Source organism: Drosophila erecta, unplaced genomic scaffold (genome assembly GCF_003286155.1).
Source record: "Drosophila erecta strain 14021-0224.00,06,07 unplaced genomic scaffold, DereRS2 tig00000021-arrow-pilon, whole genome shotgun sequence".
NCBI classification, from domain to species: Eukaryota; Metazoa; Arthropoda; class Insecta; order Diptera; family Drosophilidae; genus Drosophila; species Drosophila erecta.
This window is the reverse complement of record NW_020825198.1, coordinates 23,837,819-23,861,997: the sequence shown is the minus strand read 5'-3', so window position 1 is coordinate 23,861,997 and position 24,179 is coordinate 23,837,819. Positions and strand designations below refer to the sequence as shown.

At 37.2% G+C, this 24,179-nt stretch overlaps 1 protein-coding gene across 7 annotated transcripts in view; it reads left to right on the top strand.

Annotated features, from left to right (window-relative positions):
* Window positions 1–24,179, top strand: part of LOC6544436 (synaptosomal-associated protein 25) — an 83,672-nt gene that overhangs the window by 42,428 nt on the left and 17,065 nt on the right. The window contains exons 1-4 of one of the 7 annotated variants that reach the window (XM_026977418.1): window positions 2,341–2,543; window positions 3,432–3,480; window positions 16,883–17,000; window positions 22,981–23,109. In XM_026977418.1, the coding sequence (XP_026833219.1) occupies window positions 3,447–3,480; window positions 16,883–17,000; window positions 22,981–23,109 (281 nt within the window). In that variant the 5' untranslated portion in view covers window positions 2,341–2,543; window positions 3,432–3,446. The other 6 variants (XM_026977420.1, XM_026977421.1, XM_026977422.1 and 3 more) reach the window with 6 other exon arrangements.

Genomic DNA, 24,179 nt, shown 5'->3' with positions numbered 1-24,179 from the left:
TGCACCGGACTGCAAACTTTCTGTCGTAGAGGTATGACTTTAGAAGCTTGTTTGTGGTTTTGGGCAGAGCGGTTTTGATTTTAACCATTAATCCTCAGACTCAAAAACTTGAGATACTTGGGATACTTCTAAAAATACTTCTGAGTATTCTTTTCGAATGTGGTATAATAACTTGCTTAATAGTTTCATGGCTTTCACGAAAGGCAAATTGATAAGCTGGGATTTTGTTGTCGGCCCTCAGATGCGACGATTGCGTCGAATTAGCAACCATTTTTTAAATACTTTCGAAAGACTGGTCTGTACGCTGAAGGAACGATATCATTATTATTTCTTCCATCGTTGAGGAAAGTAACCAAATTTGGTAATGGTACAAAGTGGCAGCTCAATGATAATTTTCGGAGATATAAGGTCCAAGCCGGGAGGTTTTTTCGGGGTGAGATTGGCATTAATAATTTTTGTTATTTCATTTGGACGCGAATGTACTAGTAGGCTCGTCGAGCCTGAATACATTTCTTAGGTGAGTGGGCCCAGCCGCCTGATGAATTTCTTATAAGCTAAACAGTTTTTGTCGGTGGGCGAAGAGTGGGTTGTGCTCTCCACAGTGACGGCCTAGTACCTGTTGATGATAGTTGTTCTATACATCGGCGTTGAGCGAATTCCTTTTCTTGTTTCAGAGCATTGCGCAGTTTCCTTGTGAATATGTTCAGCTTTTGTTTTGCAGATGGAGACCTGGAAGATTGCCATTCTCTACGTAGGCGTCGTTTTTTAAGAAAGTGTTGCTCGTTTTGTACATTAGTCTTATTCGGGTCAAGTGTAACGTTCTTAATTTTTGGTGTTGAAATACGAGCTGCCAGTGGATTCTAGTGTTGCTGTGGAATTCTCTATATCAGATTCTTTCTTGAGTTGTGGGCTTTACTAAAGGTTACTCTGTGAGGTTGCTCCACGTTTACTGCGCACCGGGGGAGGTTAAATATTACAAGCGAATGATCAGATGGCAGGTCTCGCAGGGACTTATCTCTTTACCAAACTACGAGGAATATTTTTCGTAACTGCAAACATTATTGATATATTTGATATATATATTTTTATATTTGAGTTTTGTATGACTTGGTGTTGCATATTTTGGATGGGAGACAACATTCCTGATTTTAGGGCTCTGGCAAATGTTACTTTGTTATTGGGAGTAGACCACGCTGTGGGTGCTGATGGGTTCGAGTTGAATACCTTAGGATTTCTTTGCTGTCACCTCGGTACAGCAAGCATCGAAGTCCAAGATTGCAAAATTGTCCTGGCTGATGGCACTAAGAACCAAGCGGTCCTTGAAATATAATGATAGGATCTATAAGTGCACTTAATCTCTTGGCCTATGTTATGCTATCCAACTGTACGGTATTGCAACCAAAAGCCACCTGAAAAAAACGAGTACCACAGTCGAAAACTATGCGCAAAATCACTGGTGCTTCGTGGTACATAAGAAACACTGATATTGAACGTGATATCAAGGGCACAAAATTAGGAGACAAAATCCAGGAGGGAGCCAAAAATAACAGGCAAAATGACTAGGCAACGCGGCACTGCGAATTACAGATCCCCGGACAAGAAGGGGATGAATACTCAAAGGTCACAAGCCTCAAAACCTGCCTGACCGAGTTTTGATTTAACACGTACGAACAAAATGCCCTGTAATGTTATTAACTCGTTGCCCCAATGCAATTTAACTTTATATAAATAGCTGTAAATAAGTGTATAATTAATTTCTCATTAGATTAAGTATCCGATATGGTAATAGAACGTTTTTCCTATAAATAAACATTTTCGCTAAAAAAAAGATTTGTTTTCGATGGTGTCAGTGTTTATTTTTTTTTTAAATACAGCTTTTGGGCTATTTGGAAATTGAGCAGTCTCTGTAGTTTGCTGTGTGATTCCCACCACAGTTACCGCATTTTTTCTCTCTTACATTTTCTTTCTTTGCTGGACAGTGTGCAGAGTCGTGAAGATGTCCACAAACTACACACACCGAGCGGAGTACGCGATATGCATGTTCTTAACAGTTTATACATTCTATAGGAGCTACATATATGTTCATGCGGCTCATTTACTGTAAAAAATTGGGTGTTAAGCGTTTTTTAAAGAGGGTTGTCTTCTGGTTCAAGGTCAACCTTAAAGAGTGGTTAGGGCTGTCTGTTTTTGTTTTTAATATTTATGTATGTTTATAGGGGAGGCTTTGTATTGATACCCTTTGTTCAAAAAGTAAAATGGTATGCTAGATTAGTTGAAAAGTATTTAACAATCCCACACTTTGATTTCAATTTTCATTTTATAATTTTTGTTTGCCAATTTCTATCGATATACCAATATCGATCGTTTGCACTCCCAATAGCTGATTAACTGGTATTAACTTGGAGCTCGCTTGTTATTATTTCATTTTTAACGGGTTACACTGTGAATTTCTCATCGTTCTGCCAGCATCTCGAATCTACGACGAAATTACGCGAGCTGTTTCAGTTGTTGTTGTGATTGTAGTGGTTAATGAGGTATCATAGGTAAGCGTAGTTCAATTTCGTTTTGTGCCTAAGAAAGTGTTGAAGAAGAGCAAAAACGCGTTATTACATGAGTTGATTGGTGAGGTTATATTCGTCGTGTTAAGGGCGCTCTTATCTGCATTTGTAATAGTCGCGGATTTGGTGAAGACTTAGAGGAGAAGCACCCATTGTTTCTTTAAAGAGTGAGTCGGGGCTCGTCTTGCTCACGTGCTGAGTGCGAATGTCGCTCAGACATATATTTCTTCTTTTTTTGATCGAAAACTGTTTTATTTTAATTCAAACACAAAGTATTTATCGCAAAGAGCGTTATTTTCGCTTTAATTATCTTTTTTCAATCCAATACACTCAAAATTTATTGATTTTGCGAGGAGCTCGCCATAAACACATCTTACTCCGACAAAAGTTCTTTTTAAAGGTTATGCCTTATTGTAATAATTTGTACCCCATAATTTTAATCTATTTCTTGAAATAAAGTATAAGTACTTTATTTACATATTCGAGACATATTGCAGCTTATAAAATTTTAAACTTCCAGTAGTTAATAAGTATAAAGGAATTCTTATGAAAATAGGTCAACTCAAACCACCTTAGCTTACATACATCCCTGATTCTTAGTGCCGGGTTTATATTTGTGAGTCCGCATGTACGCTTTGAGTATATTTTATTTTTTATTATAATGGGACTTAATGTTTCTTAAAATTTTTTACATTATATTTTCTTGTAAGCTTACGTTGCTTTTGCTGTTCGGGGTCGAAAGTTTTATTTAAAAAATACTTTATTATACTAATTATGTGTTTTTTTTAATTTGAAGGCAAACGGTTAATATCTTACTTTTATTTTTTGTTTGAAATTCTAATGATTTCAAAATGCAAATGTATTTCTATTTAGAGCGCGGAAGTTGGAATGCGAAGCATTGTTATGTTGGATGAGCAAGGAGGTAAGATAATTTTAGATATACATATGAGAGCTTCACAGCTATACTACGATTTATTATACATATATTATATGTACATACACTGCAGCCTTAAAGTTGTTTTCTTATAGTAAATTAAACTTGATAATAAAATAAAATAAAATTTGTAAAAACGGCTTATTCAAGAGCTATCAGGTGAGCTTTTGCAGGTGAATTAAAAATTCCAATATAATAAAAATATCCAAGTCACAACAATTATTGCGACATTAAATATATAAAAAGTCGTAATATTTGTTTCTCAGCCTATAAATTAAAATTTTTGGTCTGGGATTATTTGTCTCGGCTGAAACAGAAGTTGTCGCTTCAGCTGAGTTAAGCCTAAAATAAATATAGTAACTGTTTCGGGTTTTTTTTTAAAACAATTAAACAAATGCCTTGAAGAAAAATATTTACAAATATTGTGAACACACAAAAGTTTGGTTATAATTATTGACATACAAAAAACCAATTGAATAAAGATTAAAGCAATTTTCCTTGAAGCGAGTGGGGTACAGAATGGAAGTGTTAATTATAATTAAATTGTGTGCTGCAATCGAATTTAAATGTATCTGTGCATACATAGCAAGTATCTGTGGTATAGGTGTTTTCTAACAACCGACAATTGAGTTCCAAAAATGATAAAAATGTAATCCTTCTTCCCACCTCTCTCTTCGTTCTGATAGCCCCAGCATTAAAGAGATCAAAACGCCGGTAGATGCGTAGATGTAACAGGAGGCAGGGCTCGCAAATAATTTGTCAATAACTCCAAGGCCCAGTCATAATTATTCTCTATGAGGTCCAAGCATAAAAAACTTCCATACAAATTTGCTTAAACTATTTATTCTCCGTTAACCTTCGATAGCTAAAGCTCTAGTAGTCCGGAAGGCCTTAAGTGACATTTTAAGGTGTCTCTGTCTACCCCGGAATCCTAGCAGTTTAGTTTAACATTCAAGAGATTATACACGCTGTATACACGCTCTATTAAAAAGGCGGCAGACAATATGTACAATATGCTGTCGTAAAACTCGCATCGGATTCCAGCTGGTCGATTTAATTACATTTTATTTGCCGAAAATAAAATTACACATACTTACATATGTTTGGATATGTCGAATATGAAATGAAAATACAGTAGAATCCGGTTATAACGACTCCGCTTATAGCGTCAGTCCGGTTATTGCGACGGAATGTCGCTTTTAGCGACAAATCTCTTATACCGACGAGATTTTTCATAATTCAACCGGATATTGCGACGTGCCAAAAAAAATACCGGGTATAACGAGTAAAATCGTCGGTCCCTTGAAAGACGCTATAACCGGATTCTACTCTACCATTAAATCAAATCAATAAATCACTGAAATCAATAATTTTATTAGGCAAGGTCTGTAATTTCTCGTCTTCGCACTTAATTTATACCACTTTTCGCAAGGAGCTAAGATCGATTTCGAGAGCGGATTTTGCTTTCATTTTCTCTCATTCATTCATTTCTCTCTTTCTCTCTCTCTCTCATTGTTCCAGTATTCCCCTCACGACCTTTTTTAACAACCTTAAGCCCAATACTGCGCTTTGGACTGAAAATATCGCCATTTAGACCGTCTCGAAACCATTATTTTCATGAGAATGATTTAGGCCACTGAACACGTTGAGCACAACCGATCTCGGGTTTGAATTATATTTCCTTTGTGTATATGTATACATTTCAATTCCATTTTTGTGCGCAGACATTTTTCGTATAGTACTATATACTACGTATAGTACTATAATTACTTTAGATGTACTTTTTTGGAGTGTTGAAGAAAATAAAAACCCGATGTTTGCCGATTGCTGATCATTTTACAATCGTGCATATTCGCCCGAACCCAGATTTGTCCACACACAGTTTCTGCAGAAATACTAGCTTCTTCATACAAAATATATAAGTTAACGGTGGGGCACTAACTGCTTGGCTCCACCTTTGCTCTGCACCCCGTGCCGATTTAGCACGACGACATCCGCCGTTAAAGCTGACCGCTTGCCGTGCAATGGAGCACGGTGAGAACTACAAGGTTCGCAATACGACCGACGTCAACTTGGATACCACCGGCTTAGTGAATGCAGTACTTACACTTAAATACTTAAGATTATAATTATTGAAAAAAATTATAACGTGAGTTGGACTCCGCTGCCGTCACTCACTTGGGAAATGCGTCGCTGCTACTCACTAGGGGAATCACATCGGACGGAAACCCAACCTCTATGGCTAGGCCTACGCAAAATGGAAGTCATACCAAAAGACAACATATGCAATCTTGATCAGTATCAATAGCCGAGTCGAACTGACCATGTCCGTCTGTCCGTACGTCTGCCCGTCTGTCCGTCCGTCCACCCGTCTGTCCGTATGAATGCCTCGATCTCAGGAACGGATATAACGATAAAGTAGGTAGATAAAGTGATAATAAATTATGTATTTTTATTTTTATATTGGAAGTCTTCCCCTAACATTTGTATGGACCAATATTTCTCCATCGGAGAATGTCAACGCCTATGAGCACGTCATTCTGCGAACTCTGGTAAAAGGACGGATTTGATAGTTATAGTAAGGGTAGGTTCTTTACCTTACCTGCTAGTATCGTGTAGGATGGGAGATTACCGGGCAAATTTTGTACTATATTCAAAGGTTTCGATTTGGATTGGACATATGGAAATATAATTAAAACATGGCTGCCTCGGATTCCGAGACAATTAGGGCTCGTGCCGAGTATATAATGCTCAAGTGTCAGACCTCTCTGAGCGCTGCGCTCTGGAAGACTCCTTGCGTATTCACGGCAAGATACATTTGGACGTTTAATATCTGGGTGGTGGTCAAATACAGAGTTGTTGAGTTACTGGAGGGCCGCCGCGGAGCACGAGAGTATCATGCGACCTTTGCATGTGCAGCATTTGTCTTTAAAAATAAGGGTCCTTCCAAAAAGTTGAGACAAAATTTCTGTTTAATAGTTTTTGGAACTGGGGACACAGACAATTAGGATGGTTTTCCTTCGAATAAAGTTCACACGACTCGGCCAACTCTCAGCCCGTGGAGCTCTGGATTGAACAGTTACAGTAATTTTAATTTTTTGAGCGCCGCTAGGGCTCACTGAGGACCTTGTAAAACACTGAATTTAATTCATATTGAAATATCGGATGGCAATTTTGAGTACCAGGAATACCTTTGGCTGTGCTCTCCAGCTGCTTTAAAGATTTCCTGCATTCTTGGGAAACAGAGGGAAATTAAACAGAACATTCAAGCAGAAAAAATGTCTCAAAACGTTGGCCAATGAGCATAGTCGAGACTGAAAATTTCACAGTGTATTGGGCTAAAGAGGCGTAAGTTGACGGCGCATTGCTCGAAGAGATAATAACTGTAGTTTTACTTACAATTTATAACTTAAGCGTGTCTATACATTTAAAATCCTATAGGATGTACTCTGGTCTTGTATTCTTTTTTCCAAATTGTCCCAAAGATCCCGTGCCTGGTAAGCTTGGGGGTTATTAGTGTGAATGGATGCGACTTGTGGTTACTCAGGCTTGTGAACTTAAGAGGATGTTGCAGAAATTGAATCTAGAACAATAGAATAACCCACAGGCAATGCTGTAGACCCCGATGCCAGTTGCCGAAAAACAGTTAAAAAGATCGAGTTGACAATAAAAAAATTAATATTTTTTTTTTGTTTACATGCGAGAAAACCGATCAAGAAGCGCTGCCGTGTCGGTACTCGTATATAGGATATACTAAATTAACGTGGAAATATGTAAATATCAGTAAGATCTAATTATGTGTTAAAAAAGTTGGTATTGATCGCTTTTAGAGCGGCAGAGAGTCAGGAATAAAATGTATTTTTATTTTTATGTTGTAGACAAACGTTTTAAACTTATGCTACAATAGATATCTGCTATAGCTGCTGGGGCTTTCAGCCGGACTTCAACAGTATTTACTTAAGTATTTAGTTACAACAATATTTACAATATAATATATATACAGTGATAAACAATTGGGGGGTTACAGAGATTTGTTATTTGTACTACGAAAGAATGTAAGTAATATTGTTATTCACAAAAAATTCCAACTACCTTGTGTATTTTATACCTTCTACGTGTGCGTGTTTATACCTTCCGCCAGGTGTTGGGTTTGCTACCGCCAATACGGCTCAGACGCTCAGTGCTTCCCCGGTGGGAGTTATACTGCTCGGTCGCTAGGGCCCCTGTTTTAGATGTACCGCGAGAGCTGTGGTTTTGGCTCTTGGTCTGCTCCTTGACCTTTTACACCTATAGTCACTAGCGACTGCATATTTATGTTGCTACCCGAGATTTTCAAGAGCTGATGCCAGCAGCCCGGGAAAGTATGCCACAACAGGTGACTCGATCGTTTGTCGATTCACGTAGCAGATAGCGTTTGACAGCAGACGAGTGCCGATACAGCGCCATCTGTGCTTGGGCGCACCTGCGGTTAAACAAGATGGGGCTTTGGCCGCATACCAACACTACTTTCACAGCTGTCTGCGGAATCAGCACGCGGAGTACGAAGAGAAAGTGGACAAAAGAGACAACAGAAGAGAAAGTTCCGCATGAAGTTTTCCCACTCTTGACTTATCCCATGGCCATAAAAATCGTTGCCGTCGGCCGTCCCAGTACGTCCGGTGTTCTGCCTTCAAAGTTTAAGGGTTTTCCAGGATGAAGCTCTATATACAACATTTGGAAACAGACTTGCGTTGCGTCTATGTCTCTGGAAGCTACATGCTTAATCTCAAAATTCTAGCTTTTGTAGTTCCTGAGATACGGACAAACGGACTGACGGACATGGCCAGATCGACTCGGCTATTGATCCTGATCAAGAATGTATGAATGTACGTTACATGGTCGGAAACGTTTCCTTCTGCCTGTTACATACATTTCAACGAATCAGTCTGCTGTGTCTTAGGCGTAGTCTTATGATTTTTGAGAGATCTCTTCTGGGTATATCACAGATATAATCAGCTATGTTTTCGTTATTTGTGGCTATTGATTGGTACCAGAGAGATGAATTTCTAATGCCATTGGATTTGTCATTAATAATGTTTGTCTTTATGTATCTATTTATATCGGTGCGATTAAAGTTTGGGATAGTTATTAAAGGGCAAGTTGTTGCTTCTTTGGCTGCGGTGTGTGCGGACTCATTGCCTTTGATGCCGATGTGAGGGGACACAACGAATTTTGACTTAAGGAGCATATTTAATGAGTAAGTCGCGGATCGTTGAGACGTAGAATGTTGTGTTGTTTTTATTGGTAATTGCTTCTACTGTGGAAAGGGAATGGGATGCAGCTTTTTCCTCTTCTTGTTGCTATTTTTATTGCTTCCAAAATGGCTATGGTTTCTGCTGAGAATACTGAGCAGTAGCTTGGAAGCGCTGCTTGCTTCAGTGTCTCGCCTTCTGTAGTTGTTGCAAAGCCTACTATTTCCTTGTTTCGAGAACCATCTGTGTAAAATAGTGTATAGTTGTTGTTCTTAAGTTGATCCTTGATTTGTAAGAATTGTTTATTGTTGATATCATTGTTTGTGTTTGCTTTTTTTAGTCTGCATAATTGGGTGTCTATTAATTTTATGTCGAAAGACCATGGTGGAATAGCTGATTTGTGTTTATAAGGTAGACAGGTGGGTAGGTTAAGTTTGTTTTAAGCTATAATGCATTGGTTGGTGGTCGAGTTCAAGTATTTTTTACTTTGTCGGGTTTTCCTTTGAGTTACCTTTTGGTTTTGTTTATTTTATTTAACGGTAGGATTTTCCATTTTTTTTTTTGCCGGGATTGGATTGTCATCTAAATTGTCATTGTCTTGTGATTCAGAGCAGGTTGACATTGCTTCAGCCGCGGCTAAGCTCATTTCCTCCTGTAGCCTTCCCAGATTAACTTCATCACGATCCGATCCGTAGCTTATAACTTTACGTTGGTTGTTTTCAGGGATTTTTAACGTGTTGTTTGGGCTTGTTTAATTTTTTGTCAATTTCTTATTTTTGTCGGTTTTAATTAAGTTTCTTAGTTTCTTATTTTTTATTTTCTTCAATCATTTGGAAATCATAGGTGGGTGTGCCTATGTAAAGAAGAATGTAAGCTGGTATCTGTCCGGTTGTATTATGTTTAGTTATATAGTTGTATGTGGTTCAGATTGTTTCTATTCTTGTTTCCCTATTTTCTCTATTATTTTCAGTGTTGATAATTCGTATCTTTTCATTTCTTGTTTTGTGAAGGCGTTCTACATATGCTATTTCTGTTTAGCTCGTGGGGACATCAGTTTCTATTCCTTCATTATTCAGCCAAACTTTTAATGAGTTGCTCATAAACGCTGAGTCTTTGTCTGCTTTGATTTTCTGTGGTGTTCCTTTGTCGTTAAATATTCTAGTTAAGGCATACTCCGCAATTATTAATGATATTTTTAATTAATTTGGTATAGCCGGGAAAATAGCGAGTTTCTTTAAAAAGTCGTATAACTTTTTCGATACTACGGTGTAATAACTTAATGTGTTGAGTAATAGTGAATATTATTAGTAATAGTGAATTCAGCGTTACGTTTTTAGGTTATTGTGTAGGTTAATGGTTTGCATTTTGAAGAATGGAAAAGTCACTCTCATTTTCAATGTAAATTACGCTAGTGTGGTTTAATAAGTATTTTATTAAAAAGTCTTTTGCTTTTGGTAGAGTCATTTCAGTGTATTTTATAGTCATTTTAGTTTTAGTGAAATATTGGGATATGTCAACTTGGCCTTTGCAGTCATTTATTAATTCTATTCGTCTATTAAAATGGTTTAAAGGTTTTCACTGATTTGAATATAGTTTTCATTACATTCTGATGGCCTATGTATTGTTGGTGTTGTTGAAATATTTTCATCTTCATTTGCCATATTTTCTTCAATTTTAACGCAAGATAAGCGTCTGCTACATGATTTAGTTTTCCTTCAAAATATTTTAATTTAATGTTGTATTAAAGTTTAATTCGCCAACGTTGTAACTTCATATTAGGTTCTTTTATATTATTTAGCCAGACAAGGGGTTTATGATCACTTAATACTTCAAAAGGGACTCCATATAAATATGGACGACAGTATTTGGTTGTACTATAATTCTGTATGTGATAATATAATATATTATATGGTGAAAGTTTTGAATGGTGAATGGGTTCATACATGACAACCGTTTTTCATTTTTCGAAAGATTTATTATATGCTTCGTCCTTTTTATTAAATTGAGCTCCTTTTTTTTAAAATAAGGTAAATTTTTGCTATTTTCAAAGTCTGGAAGGAACTTGCGGTAAAATCCGCATAGGCCTAAAAATAATTTAAGTTCTTTTGGAATGGGAAATATTTCAATTGCCTTTACTTTTTCCTAAGAAATTTGTTTGTTTTTTAAAAAATTTACATTTGTCTAGATGGAGCTTAAAATTGTTTCTGAATTGTTTCTTAAGTTTCTGAAAAACTTCTTTAGTAAGTCCAAAAGTTCAGTGAGAGATGTTGAGTAGACAATAACATCGTCTAAATATACGGGGAATGTTCGTTAATGAGGTCTTTTAGGACAAAGTTCATACAACGTTAGAAAGTTGCTGGAGCATTTATCAGGCATTCTTTTTTTTGGTAACAATCCGTCATGGAATGCAATGGGGGCAGTTGCTTTCATGTAGAATGCCTTGTTGTAGCATTTTCTCAATTTGCTTGTTGATTTCTACTTCATAAGCGAAGGCATATGAATAGGGTCTTTTATTCTCGTGAGCGGTTTTTATTTCGTGACGTATGATGTTTGTAAAAGTAAGGTTTTCCTAATCAGAATATTGGATATCTTTCAATTCTTTCAATAATTGTATAAGTTTATAATTTTCTTCATTGTTTAAGTGGTCTGTCGGTATGTGTGATCTGAGTTAGTGTGATTTTTTAATGCGTAGTTTATTTCAGTTTAAATTTTTTGATGGATTTTTATCACAAGTTCTTTATGAAGGAATGTTTTTCCACTGATAACTTTTTCTTTACAACCGCTATTTTACATTAATACTTTTCTTCCTAATAGAATGTCATGAAATGGTGTAAACGAATGAATATAGAATTTCCGTGATTGATGGTATCGTCCATTGGCTGGAAGATTTACAAATTTTTTTAATTTTGAGTAGCCTGTCATACTTTGGACAACTATTTGTTTATCGTGAACTTGAAGATTGAAAAAGTTTGAGTTCATCATGTTTATCGCTGATCCAGTGTCGACTATATTTGTGACTGTTGAACATGATCTCTATGTACTGGTGGCTCTCAGGCTGGTATTGGAAATTCGGCTTGTTGAATTTGCTGATTTGTATACGACTTGCTTTGTGTATACTGTAATTGATCTTCGTGAAGCTATTTATCATTGTTACTATCTTGGTCAGCTATGTTATTGTAATCTAACTCGTATTGATGTTGACTTTTATCTGTCTGCATACGTGTTTGTCCGCTGCCTTCTCTAAAACGCTTATTTGCCACTCTTGGTTGTTAAGGGGGTTAATAATAATTTCGGGTGTCATTCTGTTGGTCAGTCTTTAAGTCTGTTTTGAATTTTTTATATAAATTTGATTTGTTTTGATCGAATTGTTGTTGTCTAGAAGGAAAAGTTTATTTATAAAAGGTCAGATTCTTTATATTTGGTCCTTGGATCTGCGTGGGATTTATGAATGGATTAAAGGGGATAAGGAATTGTGAATTAGGGTGGAAGTTTTTGTTTTTATTTATATTAGTATTGGTGTTATTTGGGTTAGTGCGTTTGTATTAAGCTTTTAAAAATAATCTGATTTTTTAGAGATTAGGTCCTTCATAAAGACCTTCTTGTTGGGTGATTTGTCGTAATTTTTAAATAATTAAAATGTCATGCCTTGCTAGAGTCACGCACAACCTATCAGGGAGTGAGCATTGAATAGTATTTTTTATTTTGTTTGCCACTGCTTGTGGCAACCTATTAATAACCTATTAATAATAATATAATAATAATAATAATTGACTTACCTTCTAATTATTCACAAAGTTTGCGTAAATAACCTTTGTAGGTGGTTTGAGTTTTGAACTCGACGATGAGACCATCTCTTAAAGTTGACCACTCGTTGTGAAACCCTCTTTGTTGGGTATAAGTTGAGCAGGTATTCAATTCGTCTGATAAACGAACTTGCTTGGATCCCCAGTGATCTGCGGCACTTGGCGTATTTGTCGAGGGAGTTGGGTTAGATTATCAACTGATAATGCCACTTTAGCTTTATTTGTTTATAAAAAGTTCTTTGATATGTAGCGGTCACACTTGTTTTTGTTCAAGCGGGCTACTGACAGACTGCTACAGTATGTCGAGATTTATGTGAACTACAGTGTACCTTAGTATATTATATTATACCTTAGTCGCGGGCGCCTTAATAAGGTATTTTAATATAATAAGGACACACAGGTTTTTGGCGAATACCCATTGAGCCACTTTAACTGGATAAACTACCGATTTTCTTTCTTGCGGGAAATTCACATGCACAATCTAAAGGATAATTTCCTCCTACAAATTACCTTTTCACTTGGTTGTCAAAGGACTACGGATTTACTGAAACTTTTTAGTCGGTATCCTACCGGCTGCGCCAATGAAGTATTTACGTGTTCATTTATATATTATAAAAAATATTGTTATATAATTATATTTTTGATAGATTTTGTTTGGAGTAACAACAGAGTACCTTAATAACTGATTATGAACATTTTTCTCATGTTCTAACAAACCTTAAAGATCTACGCAGTTTTACATGTTTGCTATAGATAACTTAAACTTTTTATCATATAATGGTTTGTGTCCTGGGAGACTTTATACTATGAGGCTTTTGAAGAATGAAGCTTTTCAAAAGATCGGTTAAAGTTTTTCATATTCTTGATCAGGATCATTAGCCGAGTCGGTCTCTGGAACTAAAATAGCCAAAAGGCTGAGATTAAGCATAAAGACACGAAACCTGCCAAATATATCGCGCCTACGCCCAAATGTTGAGAGTTTATTTAGTTTTATTATTATTCTTTCCAATTTCTATCGATACGCCAGAAAACTGTCCAAATTTATTGCTGGCACCCCCACTATCTGATAGTCGGGGAATTTGACTATAGCGTTCCGCTTTTTTTTTGAAATAACAATAATCTACATTTTTATACCCGCTACTAAAAAAAGGGTATACTATATTCGTTGAAAAGTATGTAACAGGCAGAACCTGTTAATTCCGATTAAATAGTCGGGGAACTCGACTTGTTCATTTTTCATGAAATATATAATTTAACATAAAGATGGTCGGACGCGGCTTGTCTCTTGTTTTCTTCCTCTTTCGGCGCCAAATCATTGCTATTTCTTAATATGTATTTTTAAATTCAGTGCATGTTTGCATGTCATCTCAAAATCTCAAATATAATTTTTTTTATATAATATATAAAAAGATTTTTTGGGTTGCCATTGTTTAAGATAAAAATGCAAAGTAAAAATAGCTTTATTTAAAACAATGAAATGTATTAAGAGTACGTGTATATTTTGTCTCTGTTTTTTTTTTTATTTGTGTTTTGACTTTAATACACAAAATAAAATCCAATCCTTTCATGTAGCCGTATTTGTTCTGTTGTTATTGCGGCTATACTGGGCGGCTACAGTTGTTAGTGGTTTTGTACTTGCGCCACGCAACAATCATAGTTCAGCACCATATTTTTTTTTTTGCATAACTTTTCTTTCAACTTAATAAATATATGAACTAGATTACAGCAAAGCAAAAAGATTTTTTGATTGTTGCAGTAGAGTATTGGGAGAGTAGCTTGGAAAACTTTATTAAGGTTTAGTTTTATCATATATTTCCTATTATAATTGTAACACAATTTTTGATCAAACTGACCCGGGCTAAGTAATAAATTAAATATTTTCAAATAGATGATTTTCAATTTTTACCCGTTAATGGTATTTCTCGTAAATATTTTTTTTTTCTTTAATATTTGATCCATTTTCAAGTGACAAAAATTTCGATACTAAAACAAATAAAAAACAAGAAATCATTGTATATATAGTATCTCAACGATCAGAAACGCGTTACTAACCTAAGGGGAAAACGAGTTATGGTGTGATTCGTTAGATGGGACACTCTTTTTCGATACACCGATGGAATTAATTGGTTTTGATCCTGGTCAAGAAAATATATATACTTTATAGGTCGGTAACGCTTAATTTTACCTGTTATCAAGTATCATCACCTATACCCATTTACTCTAAGTAAATGCTTAAGTTGAGTTGCTCCATAAGTTGATAAGTAACCTCAGCTTTTGGGAGTATGAAAAAAAAATTTTTTACTCAGTTATTCTGAATAAGGACTTGGTCTGAGGAAGAGTCATCCGGCACCAAGTTGCTATCGAAAGCTCACCATATTTGAGTCGTGGGATAGATCAGCCTTAGAAAGATAAGCCTCTTACCTCCTTGCTGAAAAATAATTAATTCTCGTACCGTTCGTCAGTCGTCACTGTGGGGGCGTACTTAGCATTCGCTTGATCGTAACGCCTTACGATCCGTGTACCAAATGGATCGGTGTGGGCCGCTGCCTTTTGCCAAGTTTTCCCTCCAGGAACCTAACCATTGCCACATACGCTGACGACTTCGCCTGCCTTGCTACCGCCTCTGACCCAGAAGAAGCCACAGCCATCATCCAAAGTCAACTGGATGCAATAGACCCTTGGTTGCAACGCTGGAACATCGCAGTGAACGCGAAAAAATCCTCGCAATCTACTTTCGCTCTGCGCAGAGGAGAATGCCCTCCAGTCTCTCCCTACCATCCCTAATTTACCCACACCCAAGTACCTAGAACTGACCTTGGATCGCAGGCTCACTTGGCGTTTCCACCTCACTGCTAAGCGCAACCTTGCTGATTTGGGCCTGAGACAACTACTCTGACTTCTCTTAAGAAACTAAAAGCTTAAATAAAACACAAAACTCCTGGTATACAAGGCAATTCTCAAGCTGATCTGGACCTAAGGGATACAGCCGTGGGGCACGGAAAGTGCAGCGGTGCCAGAACAAATGCCTGCGAATTGTTTCTAACACACACCCATACCACGTGAATGGCACTTTCCACATGAAACTGGGCAACCCACCAGTACTAGTTGAGATCAAAAGGCTCAGAGCAAAGTACGCAAGCAGTCTGGAAAACCACACACACCACTTGGCAACAAACTGGACAACAGTCGAACCACTAGACGCCTAAGAAGAACACACTCGACCTCACCACTGGCTGAACAATAAAGATACCAACTCGACCTCTCCACTGGCAGAACAAAGAAGACACTCAATCGACTTCCCCGCTGGCTGAACAAGACACACAACTCGTCCTCAAGTGAATGTTTCCCCCCAAACTACCAATGTATCCTAAGGGATCCCAAACTTAAGGTTAACGTTCCCACACAACATTTAATTATTGTCCACCTAGGAAAGTTTTTAAAAAAAAGCTATTCATGTAAAAAAAAAAAATATATGAACTACTCCACTTTTCGCATCAGCAACCCTCTTAAATAGATCACATTACAATTTTATTGAATAAAAAACTCGTAAAAATTAAAATAAAGAACAAGAGAGAATGCTATAGTCGATTTCCCCGTCTATCAGATACCTGTTATTCAGCTAGTGGAAGTGCAAACGAGAAATTTCAACATTTTCTGGAATATATAATATTTTGTGCGGCCTGTAGGTGTTGGAGTGGGCGTGGCAAAAAGTTTTTAGACAAATCTATAGATATACATATAAAAGATATACACTTTTTTCAGACGTGTGGGCGTGACAGTTTAGGGCGGTTTGTGGGCGTGGCAACATTTTGAATCAGACTTGCGCTGCGTCTGTCTCTGGAAGCTCCATGCTTAATCTCAACATTCTAGCTTTTGTAGTACCTGAGATCGAGGCGTTCATATGGACAGACGGACGGACATGGCTAGATCGACTCGGCAATTAATCCTGATCAAGAATACATATACTTTATATGGTCGGAAACGTTTCCTTCTGCCTGTTACATACCTTTCAACGACTCTATTATAGCCTTCTTCTCTACAAGTAACGGGTATAATAATACGAGTTTTGAAATTTTTTCGTCGCACTCCCACTTACTGAGTAACGGGTATCTGATAATAGAGGAACTCGACTTTAGTTTTCTTCCTTATTTTTATAATCATTAGATAGATTCCGATTTAGTTTAGAATAATTGTTGCTGTATATATGATGTATCTGCTGCTTCAACAGTATTTTTCCACATTTTTACCTACCTCAGCTGCGGTAATTAAGCATAATTATCTCAATTTTTAGGATTGAAACATATTTATTTATCTTCTTATCTTACAAATAACTATAATTTAAATATTTTCTTTTAGAACAACTGGATCGTATTGAAGAAGGAATGGATCAAATTAATGCAGATATGAGAGAAGCAGAAAAAAATTTAAGTGGAATGGAAAAATGTTGCGGCATTTGTGTTCTCCCGTGCAATAAGTTTGTATATTATTATTCCTATTTATATTTATATATATTTATATATGCAATATAATATAAGGTTGTCAAATATCTCCGCCTTTTTGTCTTTTGAATTTCGCGGCTATGTACAAAGCGCTACAGAGCTCGTATCTGGCAATACTATACATAATTTGAAAGGTCTTCACATAACCTACAAAACGACGCTGTGCATGATTTGGATATTGCGTTCAACAGTTACAGACGTGTAAACATGTAGTTCACTAACGCCGAAATTCGCGCTATTTTAAAGTTTTCCTTCGTTAAAGGCAAATCCGCTAGAGAAACGTTCCGTGAGATTAATGGTGTTTGGGGGATGGTACTCTATCACTTCGAACCGCGGAGGAATGGTTTCGACGATTCAGAGCCAGTGAAAACGACACCATGGATAAGCCAGGAGACCTGTGACGACAAATACCGATCAAATCATGGAATACATCGAGTTAGACCGGCATGTGGCATCTCGTGACATCGCCCAGGAGATGGGAGTTAGTCACCAAACCATTTTAAACCATTTAAAAAAACCTTCTGGACCGAATCAACGCCTGCGATATGCTGCTGAAGCGGAACGAACTCGACCCATTCTTGAAGCGGATGGTGACTGGCGACGAAAAATGGATCACATACGACAATATCAAGCGAAAACGGTCGTGGTCGAAGGCCGGTGAATCGTCCCAAACAGTGGCCAAGCCGGGATTGACGGCCAGGAAGGTTTTGCTGTGTGTTTGGTGGGATTGGAAGGGAATCATCCACTATAAGCTGCTCCCATATGGCCAGACGCTTAATTCTACCATCTACTGCGAACAACTGGACCGCTTGAAGCAGGCGATCGACCAGAAGCGTCCAGAATTGGCCAACAGGAAGGGTGTAGTGTTCCACCAGGACAACGCCAGACCACACACTTCGTTGATGACTCGTCAGAAGCTACGGGAGCTCGGATGGGAGGTTATATCGCATCCACCATATAGCCCGGACATAGCGCCAAGTGATTACCACCTGTTCCTGTCCATGGCGAATGCCCTTGGTGGTGTAAAGTTGAACTCAAAAGAGGCTTGTGAAAAGTGGCTGTCCGAGTTCTTCGTAAATAAGGAGGGGGGCTTCTACGAGGGAGGTATTATGAAGTTGCCGTCTAGATGGAAACAGATTATCGAACAAAACGGCGCATATTTGAACTAAATCCGATCACTGTAACACTTTTTATAAAGCATTGAATAAAGAGCAAAAAAAACGGAAGGGAGATATTTGACAACCTACTATATACACATATTTCAATTTCTGTTTCTTCAATGATTCAATTCAATTCAATATATGTTTCTTGTTTAAATGCATCTAATTAGTATTTAATTCGCTATATGCAATATAGAAATTGAAAGTTTGAGCTAGCATAAAAAACCTGCCATTAAGATTTATATAAAAAATTAAATACTTTCTAACATTTTGACAAGACAGATTTGGCCACTTAAAAAATACATGCGCTGCTTAGGCTCAGAAGAATCTGCCTGTTTTTATCCACAACATTGTTCATATGGATAGCACAATGGGCAAACAGACAGACAACCAGACAGACAGACGGGGATAAAAAGTTATACCCGTTACTCGTAGATTAGAGTAGATACTAGATTCGCTGAAAAGTTTGTAACAGGTAATCTAGATCAATAGCCAATTCGATATGGCCATGTCCGTCCCTCTATCCGTTTCCCCGGCCTTTTAAACGTCTCAGGAACTATAATAGTTAGAATATTGAGATTAGGCATGCAGCTGAATAACGGGAATTTGATAGTCGGGGGACTATACATTTTCGCATGTTTAAGAGTATATAATTTTAATGATAAGTGAGGGAAAATATCTCAATTCAAACTTCTCGTGGCCTAACAAACTTAAATTTTTCCCACTTATTTCCTGTCTGCCACTAATACGTTCGTTTGAGTTGGCAGCAATATTATAACAGATATTAGCTAACATTCAAAAGATGCGCAATTTTAAAATTAAAAAAAAATTATACTAATTTGGTTTTAATCCAACGTATCGGCTCCCATGAAAGTATACAATTGACTTTCAAGAGACAGGTAATAAGGCAAGACTCCGTATAGGGCGGCAGATAATTCCCTTGGCAGTGCTTACGTGGGCTACATGATGGTGTTGCCCGATCCTGCCTATGACTATTACTATACGACCAAGAAGCCACCGTTGTAGGGGGATGATTATCTTCATGAGCAATGGCTATGTTGTCGACAGCTAGATTTGGTGCAAACTTCGTCCAGGTTGTGCGAACTTGACTATCTGGGTTGCGACCTTCCCGCATACCCATTTGGCTGCTTTGCCCGTTCGGTCTGAAACCCACTTGTCACAGGGGCCAACCTTGTATTGTTCGCAGAGGAGCGCCACCTCTGGCTTTAAAGCGCGCATGGTCTGCGTCAGCAGATGATTCAAGTTGAATGAAGTGGAAGTTAATGAACTCAGTGCGTCAAAAATATGAATTGAATTAGTAGTTTTTTCCTTAAATAGAAACTGCTTCAAAGCTTCTAGCTTGTTGTTAGCTCCTGCGAAGTTTGTAGCGTTGTCACAAAATATGATCGAGGAAACTTGATGAAATAATCCGTCATGAGATCTGAGAAGCAAACGAAGCCTTGGTAGGAGACTTATCCGGGATGTGCAAGTAGACGTTGATTGGTCCGCAAAAGTCTATTCCGCATATTGAAAACAGCCGATACAGCTTGATACGATTTTTGGGCAGTTGCCCCATTAGCTCTTTTCGAGAGTTGGTTGATAGCGACGACAATGTATTCATGAGCAAACGACTTGTCGCGCTAAGTCCTTTGCGTTCACATCACGACCGATTGCATCTCTTGAGCGGAGTGATTGGTTTGAATATTCTGGACGACGCGATGTAGCACCTACTGTGATTCTGCTGTCGGTGACGAAGATGATTAGAATGGTGTAAACTTACGGCAGCACTGAATAAACCTGTACCAGTAGGCAGCGATGATACGAACTAATTTTGTAGATTCCTTCAAGTAGTTGATTACTGGTCGTTTGTACAGCAAAGGCTGATTTTCTTTTCTCAAGCTGCACAGTTTCCATGTCGATTTCAATGTTGTCTCGGCAGTTCTTTGGCCAATGTTGCTGATCTTAGCTCAAAAACTTCGGTGCCTCGAACCATGTAGCTTGTTTTAATTCGGCAATGCGCCCCTGGACAGGATATCAGACGGGTTACAGTGGGTTATTCAGATCCCTCCTAACTTGTTTTACGTGGCGAGTTCCACATTGAAGGGATTACAACAACGACATCCTATAAACCCACACGCACTCACCCTTGCTGAGTGAGATCTACCTAAAATCTCTACTGATCTATGGATCACAGCACCCGAGTTTTGCGCATCCAGCCGCGATATGGGTATCAACCACAGCCACCACGATACTCCCATAAGTCTATCAGGAAGTTTTATCTCAATGCAGTTTTTATTTAAAGCAGTGGTAGCAGTAGTAATCTCTCTGAGTGATCTAGGTCTAAGTCTAACTTATTTATTACTACTACTGCTCATATTTTTTTAATTCTCTCTCGGGCTGGGCCCATCATGGTCCTTATAATTGATCCATAAATTATATGTATTTGTCGGCGTTTTTGCGTGGTGTATTATTGTAATAAGTATTCCACTTCAGATATGTGTTTCAAGTCCTTTTATACAAGTCCTTTTGCATTTCCATCATAATCCTGTTATAATCTCTTTAATATGGGACAGGTGCTTTCTGCTTTTTGTTTTCAACGAATTGAATATTTTATTGACCGAATCGGAGTTTTAGGTTTAAATGCTTTGTGAACTGCGCAAAGTTTTTTTTACGTTTTTAATTGAATTGATTATTTTATTGACCGACTTGGGTTTTTGTATTTAAGTGCATTTCGAACTACTCGTAGTTCTTTTGAAAATATTTAAAATTAGTTTCACTGTTTTCGAATACCGAAACTCTCGAAGCGTTTTCGTCTACATATTCAATAATCTTCAATGGATCTGTTATGTACTTTATGAGTAAACTAACCAAAGTTTTAATATTACGTTTTGTGACGAAAAATTATTTTATGTTCGACTGGATTATCTAAACTGTTTTATCGATGTTTTATGATAATATTTACCACAGTGTAGTTGACTTCAGGACAAAATATTTCAGGAAAAAATAATAAAATAAAAAAAAAAAATTTTAAATGTTTAAAAGGGCGTGACAATTTTTCGCGGCTTATGGGCGTTAGAAAAGGCGTGGCAAAAAGTTTATAGGCAAATCTATGTCCCTGGATGCGTAATCTCAACATTCTAGCTTTTGTAGTCCCTGAGATTGGGCGGACGGACTGAGGAACCAGAAGCGTTGGCAAACAGTATTCGGCAGGAAACCACACATAAGTTCATCCAAAGCACCGAAGTTCAGTGGACAGACCACGAGTACATGGCACTCGGCGGCGAATTGCGGTAAGAAGGAGGCTAAAAGCCGACCAACTGGATGCCTTTAGGGCCTTTAGGGCATCTATAAAGAAACGCTTTAGCAAACACATGAGGCGGTCGTATCTTCGACAGAACGAACAGTTCTTCACACTCATCGATCCTTTGGCCCAGGCATAGACAAGAGCAATGTGCGGCAAAAAAAAATTTGGTCAAATCAGGGGGTATTATATGCCTAGAGATAGGCGAATAATTGACCGTTCGGTAGTGTTGATTAAGCCTATCGATCAGTGCCAAAAATATCTGGAGGACAAGTTCAAATTGGATAAATGATTGGCGCTGAAAGGAGAAGCTCTGAGCGCAAAGAGAAATATCACAAGGATCCTAGGAATAATAGGGGGTGTAACGAACAACGATGAGCTGATGGTCTTCCCTGCTGATATACCCGCACGCATTTTAGTCCGGCTCTATCTCGTCAGCGAGTGTCGTGGTGTTATTAAGAGGTTGCAGCAATTGGGTGTTCAGTCATATCTGTACGATTTAAAACTATATGCGTGCGAACGAGCCTAATCAGTCGTCACTAGTGGTAGTTATGCAAAAAAATAGAAGGATTAATAGAGAGTTTCTCTCAGTGAACACCCCAGGATGTTATTGGGGGTGTTATTTGCCCACCCTGCCAATTTTCTTGGGTCAGCATGGAGTTCAAAATGGATTATAATTCACTAAAAGTAGTAATAATTCTAAATAAAACTTCAATAATATTCGCATGTTTAAATTCTATGTCTATCTTTCGTAACCATTTTAATTCTTATAATAATTGAGCACTGATGCGATTCTTAATTACATAGTCCAGTAAGAGTTCATTTCATTTTATTTACATCTTACACAGTAACCGCGAAAATCTTTGGTAATTCAAAAATAGGATTTTCTTAGCTTCATTGCATATATATTTTAAGTTTTTATAGTTCCAAAGATCGCGACGATTAGACAGACGGCCTGTCAGTCGGACATTGCTAGATCTGGCGAGGACATGAATATATATATTATATATATACATGTATATATATAGGTTTCGATACGCTACCTTCAACCTGATATATAGTTTTGCTGGTAAACCCTTTTTTTACGAGTGATGGGTATAAAAATATTAAAATTTTTAAGTCGGAATCTAGTTATTAGGTTTATACCCATCGATGTCCCAAAACAAGTTTAGCTGATCTGACTTGAATATGTTTGTTTTCCTTTTAAAAACATATCTACATACCAATATTTTTTTTTTAACCGCTGTTATTCTGATTTTATGTGTTTCGTTGGAAAGTGCGCACGGTTCTATGACTAGTATAAGAATATCTTCATTGATTCTATGACGGCTACCTATTTTGCCGTTTATGTTTCAATTTCTTTACAAAGGTTAAATAATATGCTTCAAAATAACAAAAAAAAAGTTTGCCCATTGATAAGAATTATTTTTCTTTTTACTAAGAAAATTTATTATCTAAATAAATATTTTAACAAAAAAAATCTGATACTTGCAGAAGCCAATCATTCAAAGAAGATGATGGAACCTGGAAAGGCAATGATGATGGGAAAGTTGTAAATAATCAACCACAAAGAGTGATGGATGACAGAAATGGCATGATGGCGCAAGCGGGTTATATCGGCAGGTAAGTGTACTAATCTAAAAAGGGATATATGAACAAGTAATAAAATAAAAAATAAAGCAAACGTCTACATTTGTTAAGTTGATATTTCAAATTTTATTTTTAAATATATACTCTGTTCTTTACCATAGAGGGAAAATAGAGTTAATTATTTTTACTACCTTTAGCTGCAATATTAACTAAGCAATGCTTAAAGGAGCTGACCTTTCTCTAAGTCTTTTACCATAGGGGGGAAACTGCAGAGTTTGGTCGCAGTTAAATTTCTTCGATGGCTCCATTGACCAAAATGTAAAGAGGCTGCAAATAAAGCACATGTGTACATTTTATTTCTGATCTTACCTAGCTTAGGTGGCTTACAAGGAATTAACATATTCCAATCTTATCTCTAACTAGACAAACGCTATTTGTTCTTCAGACATGGGAATAGACCTTAAGTGTGGGTATTTTCCACTGCACGACATTCCATATCCTCAAGGAAATGCTATACGACCTAGTCGTATTCTAGTGTCTTTAATTGAACCCACACAGGAGTTCGTGGTATCATTCCAGATATCTATATCTAATGCTCAAGCGTTGTTTGCTTTAAATATACGCAGACAAATGTTTGACAATACATTGCTGCAGCGGTTCAATCGTGTTAAATACTATTCTATATATCTGTGTTCATGTGTGAACATTCTGCCAAAGGGCCAGCCAGGCTATGCGCATATTTTAATTTTACATTTCAAAAATAATTAGTCTAAATTTAACTTATTTTAACTTTTCGCTTTTAACATCTTTAGGTACATTTTTTCATTTTGTTAATATATCTTGTAAATTCCTATAGATTTGCCAAAACAATTTTTAACACGCCCACTCCTACGCCCACCAACCGCCCAAATCTTTCACACCCATACTATTGTAAAATGTTGTAATATAATATTTTGTCAGTTTTGAATATATGATGTAAATTTCAAAAGCTGTTTGCCACGCCCACAAACCGCACAAATTTGTCACGTACACACTTTTGTAAGATGTGATATTTTTTCATCTTTGAATACATCTTTGTACATTTTTATAGATTTGCCAAAATC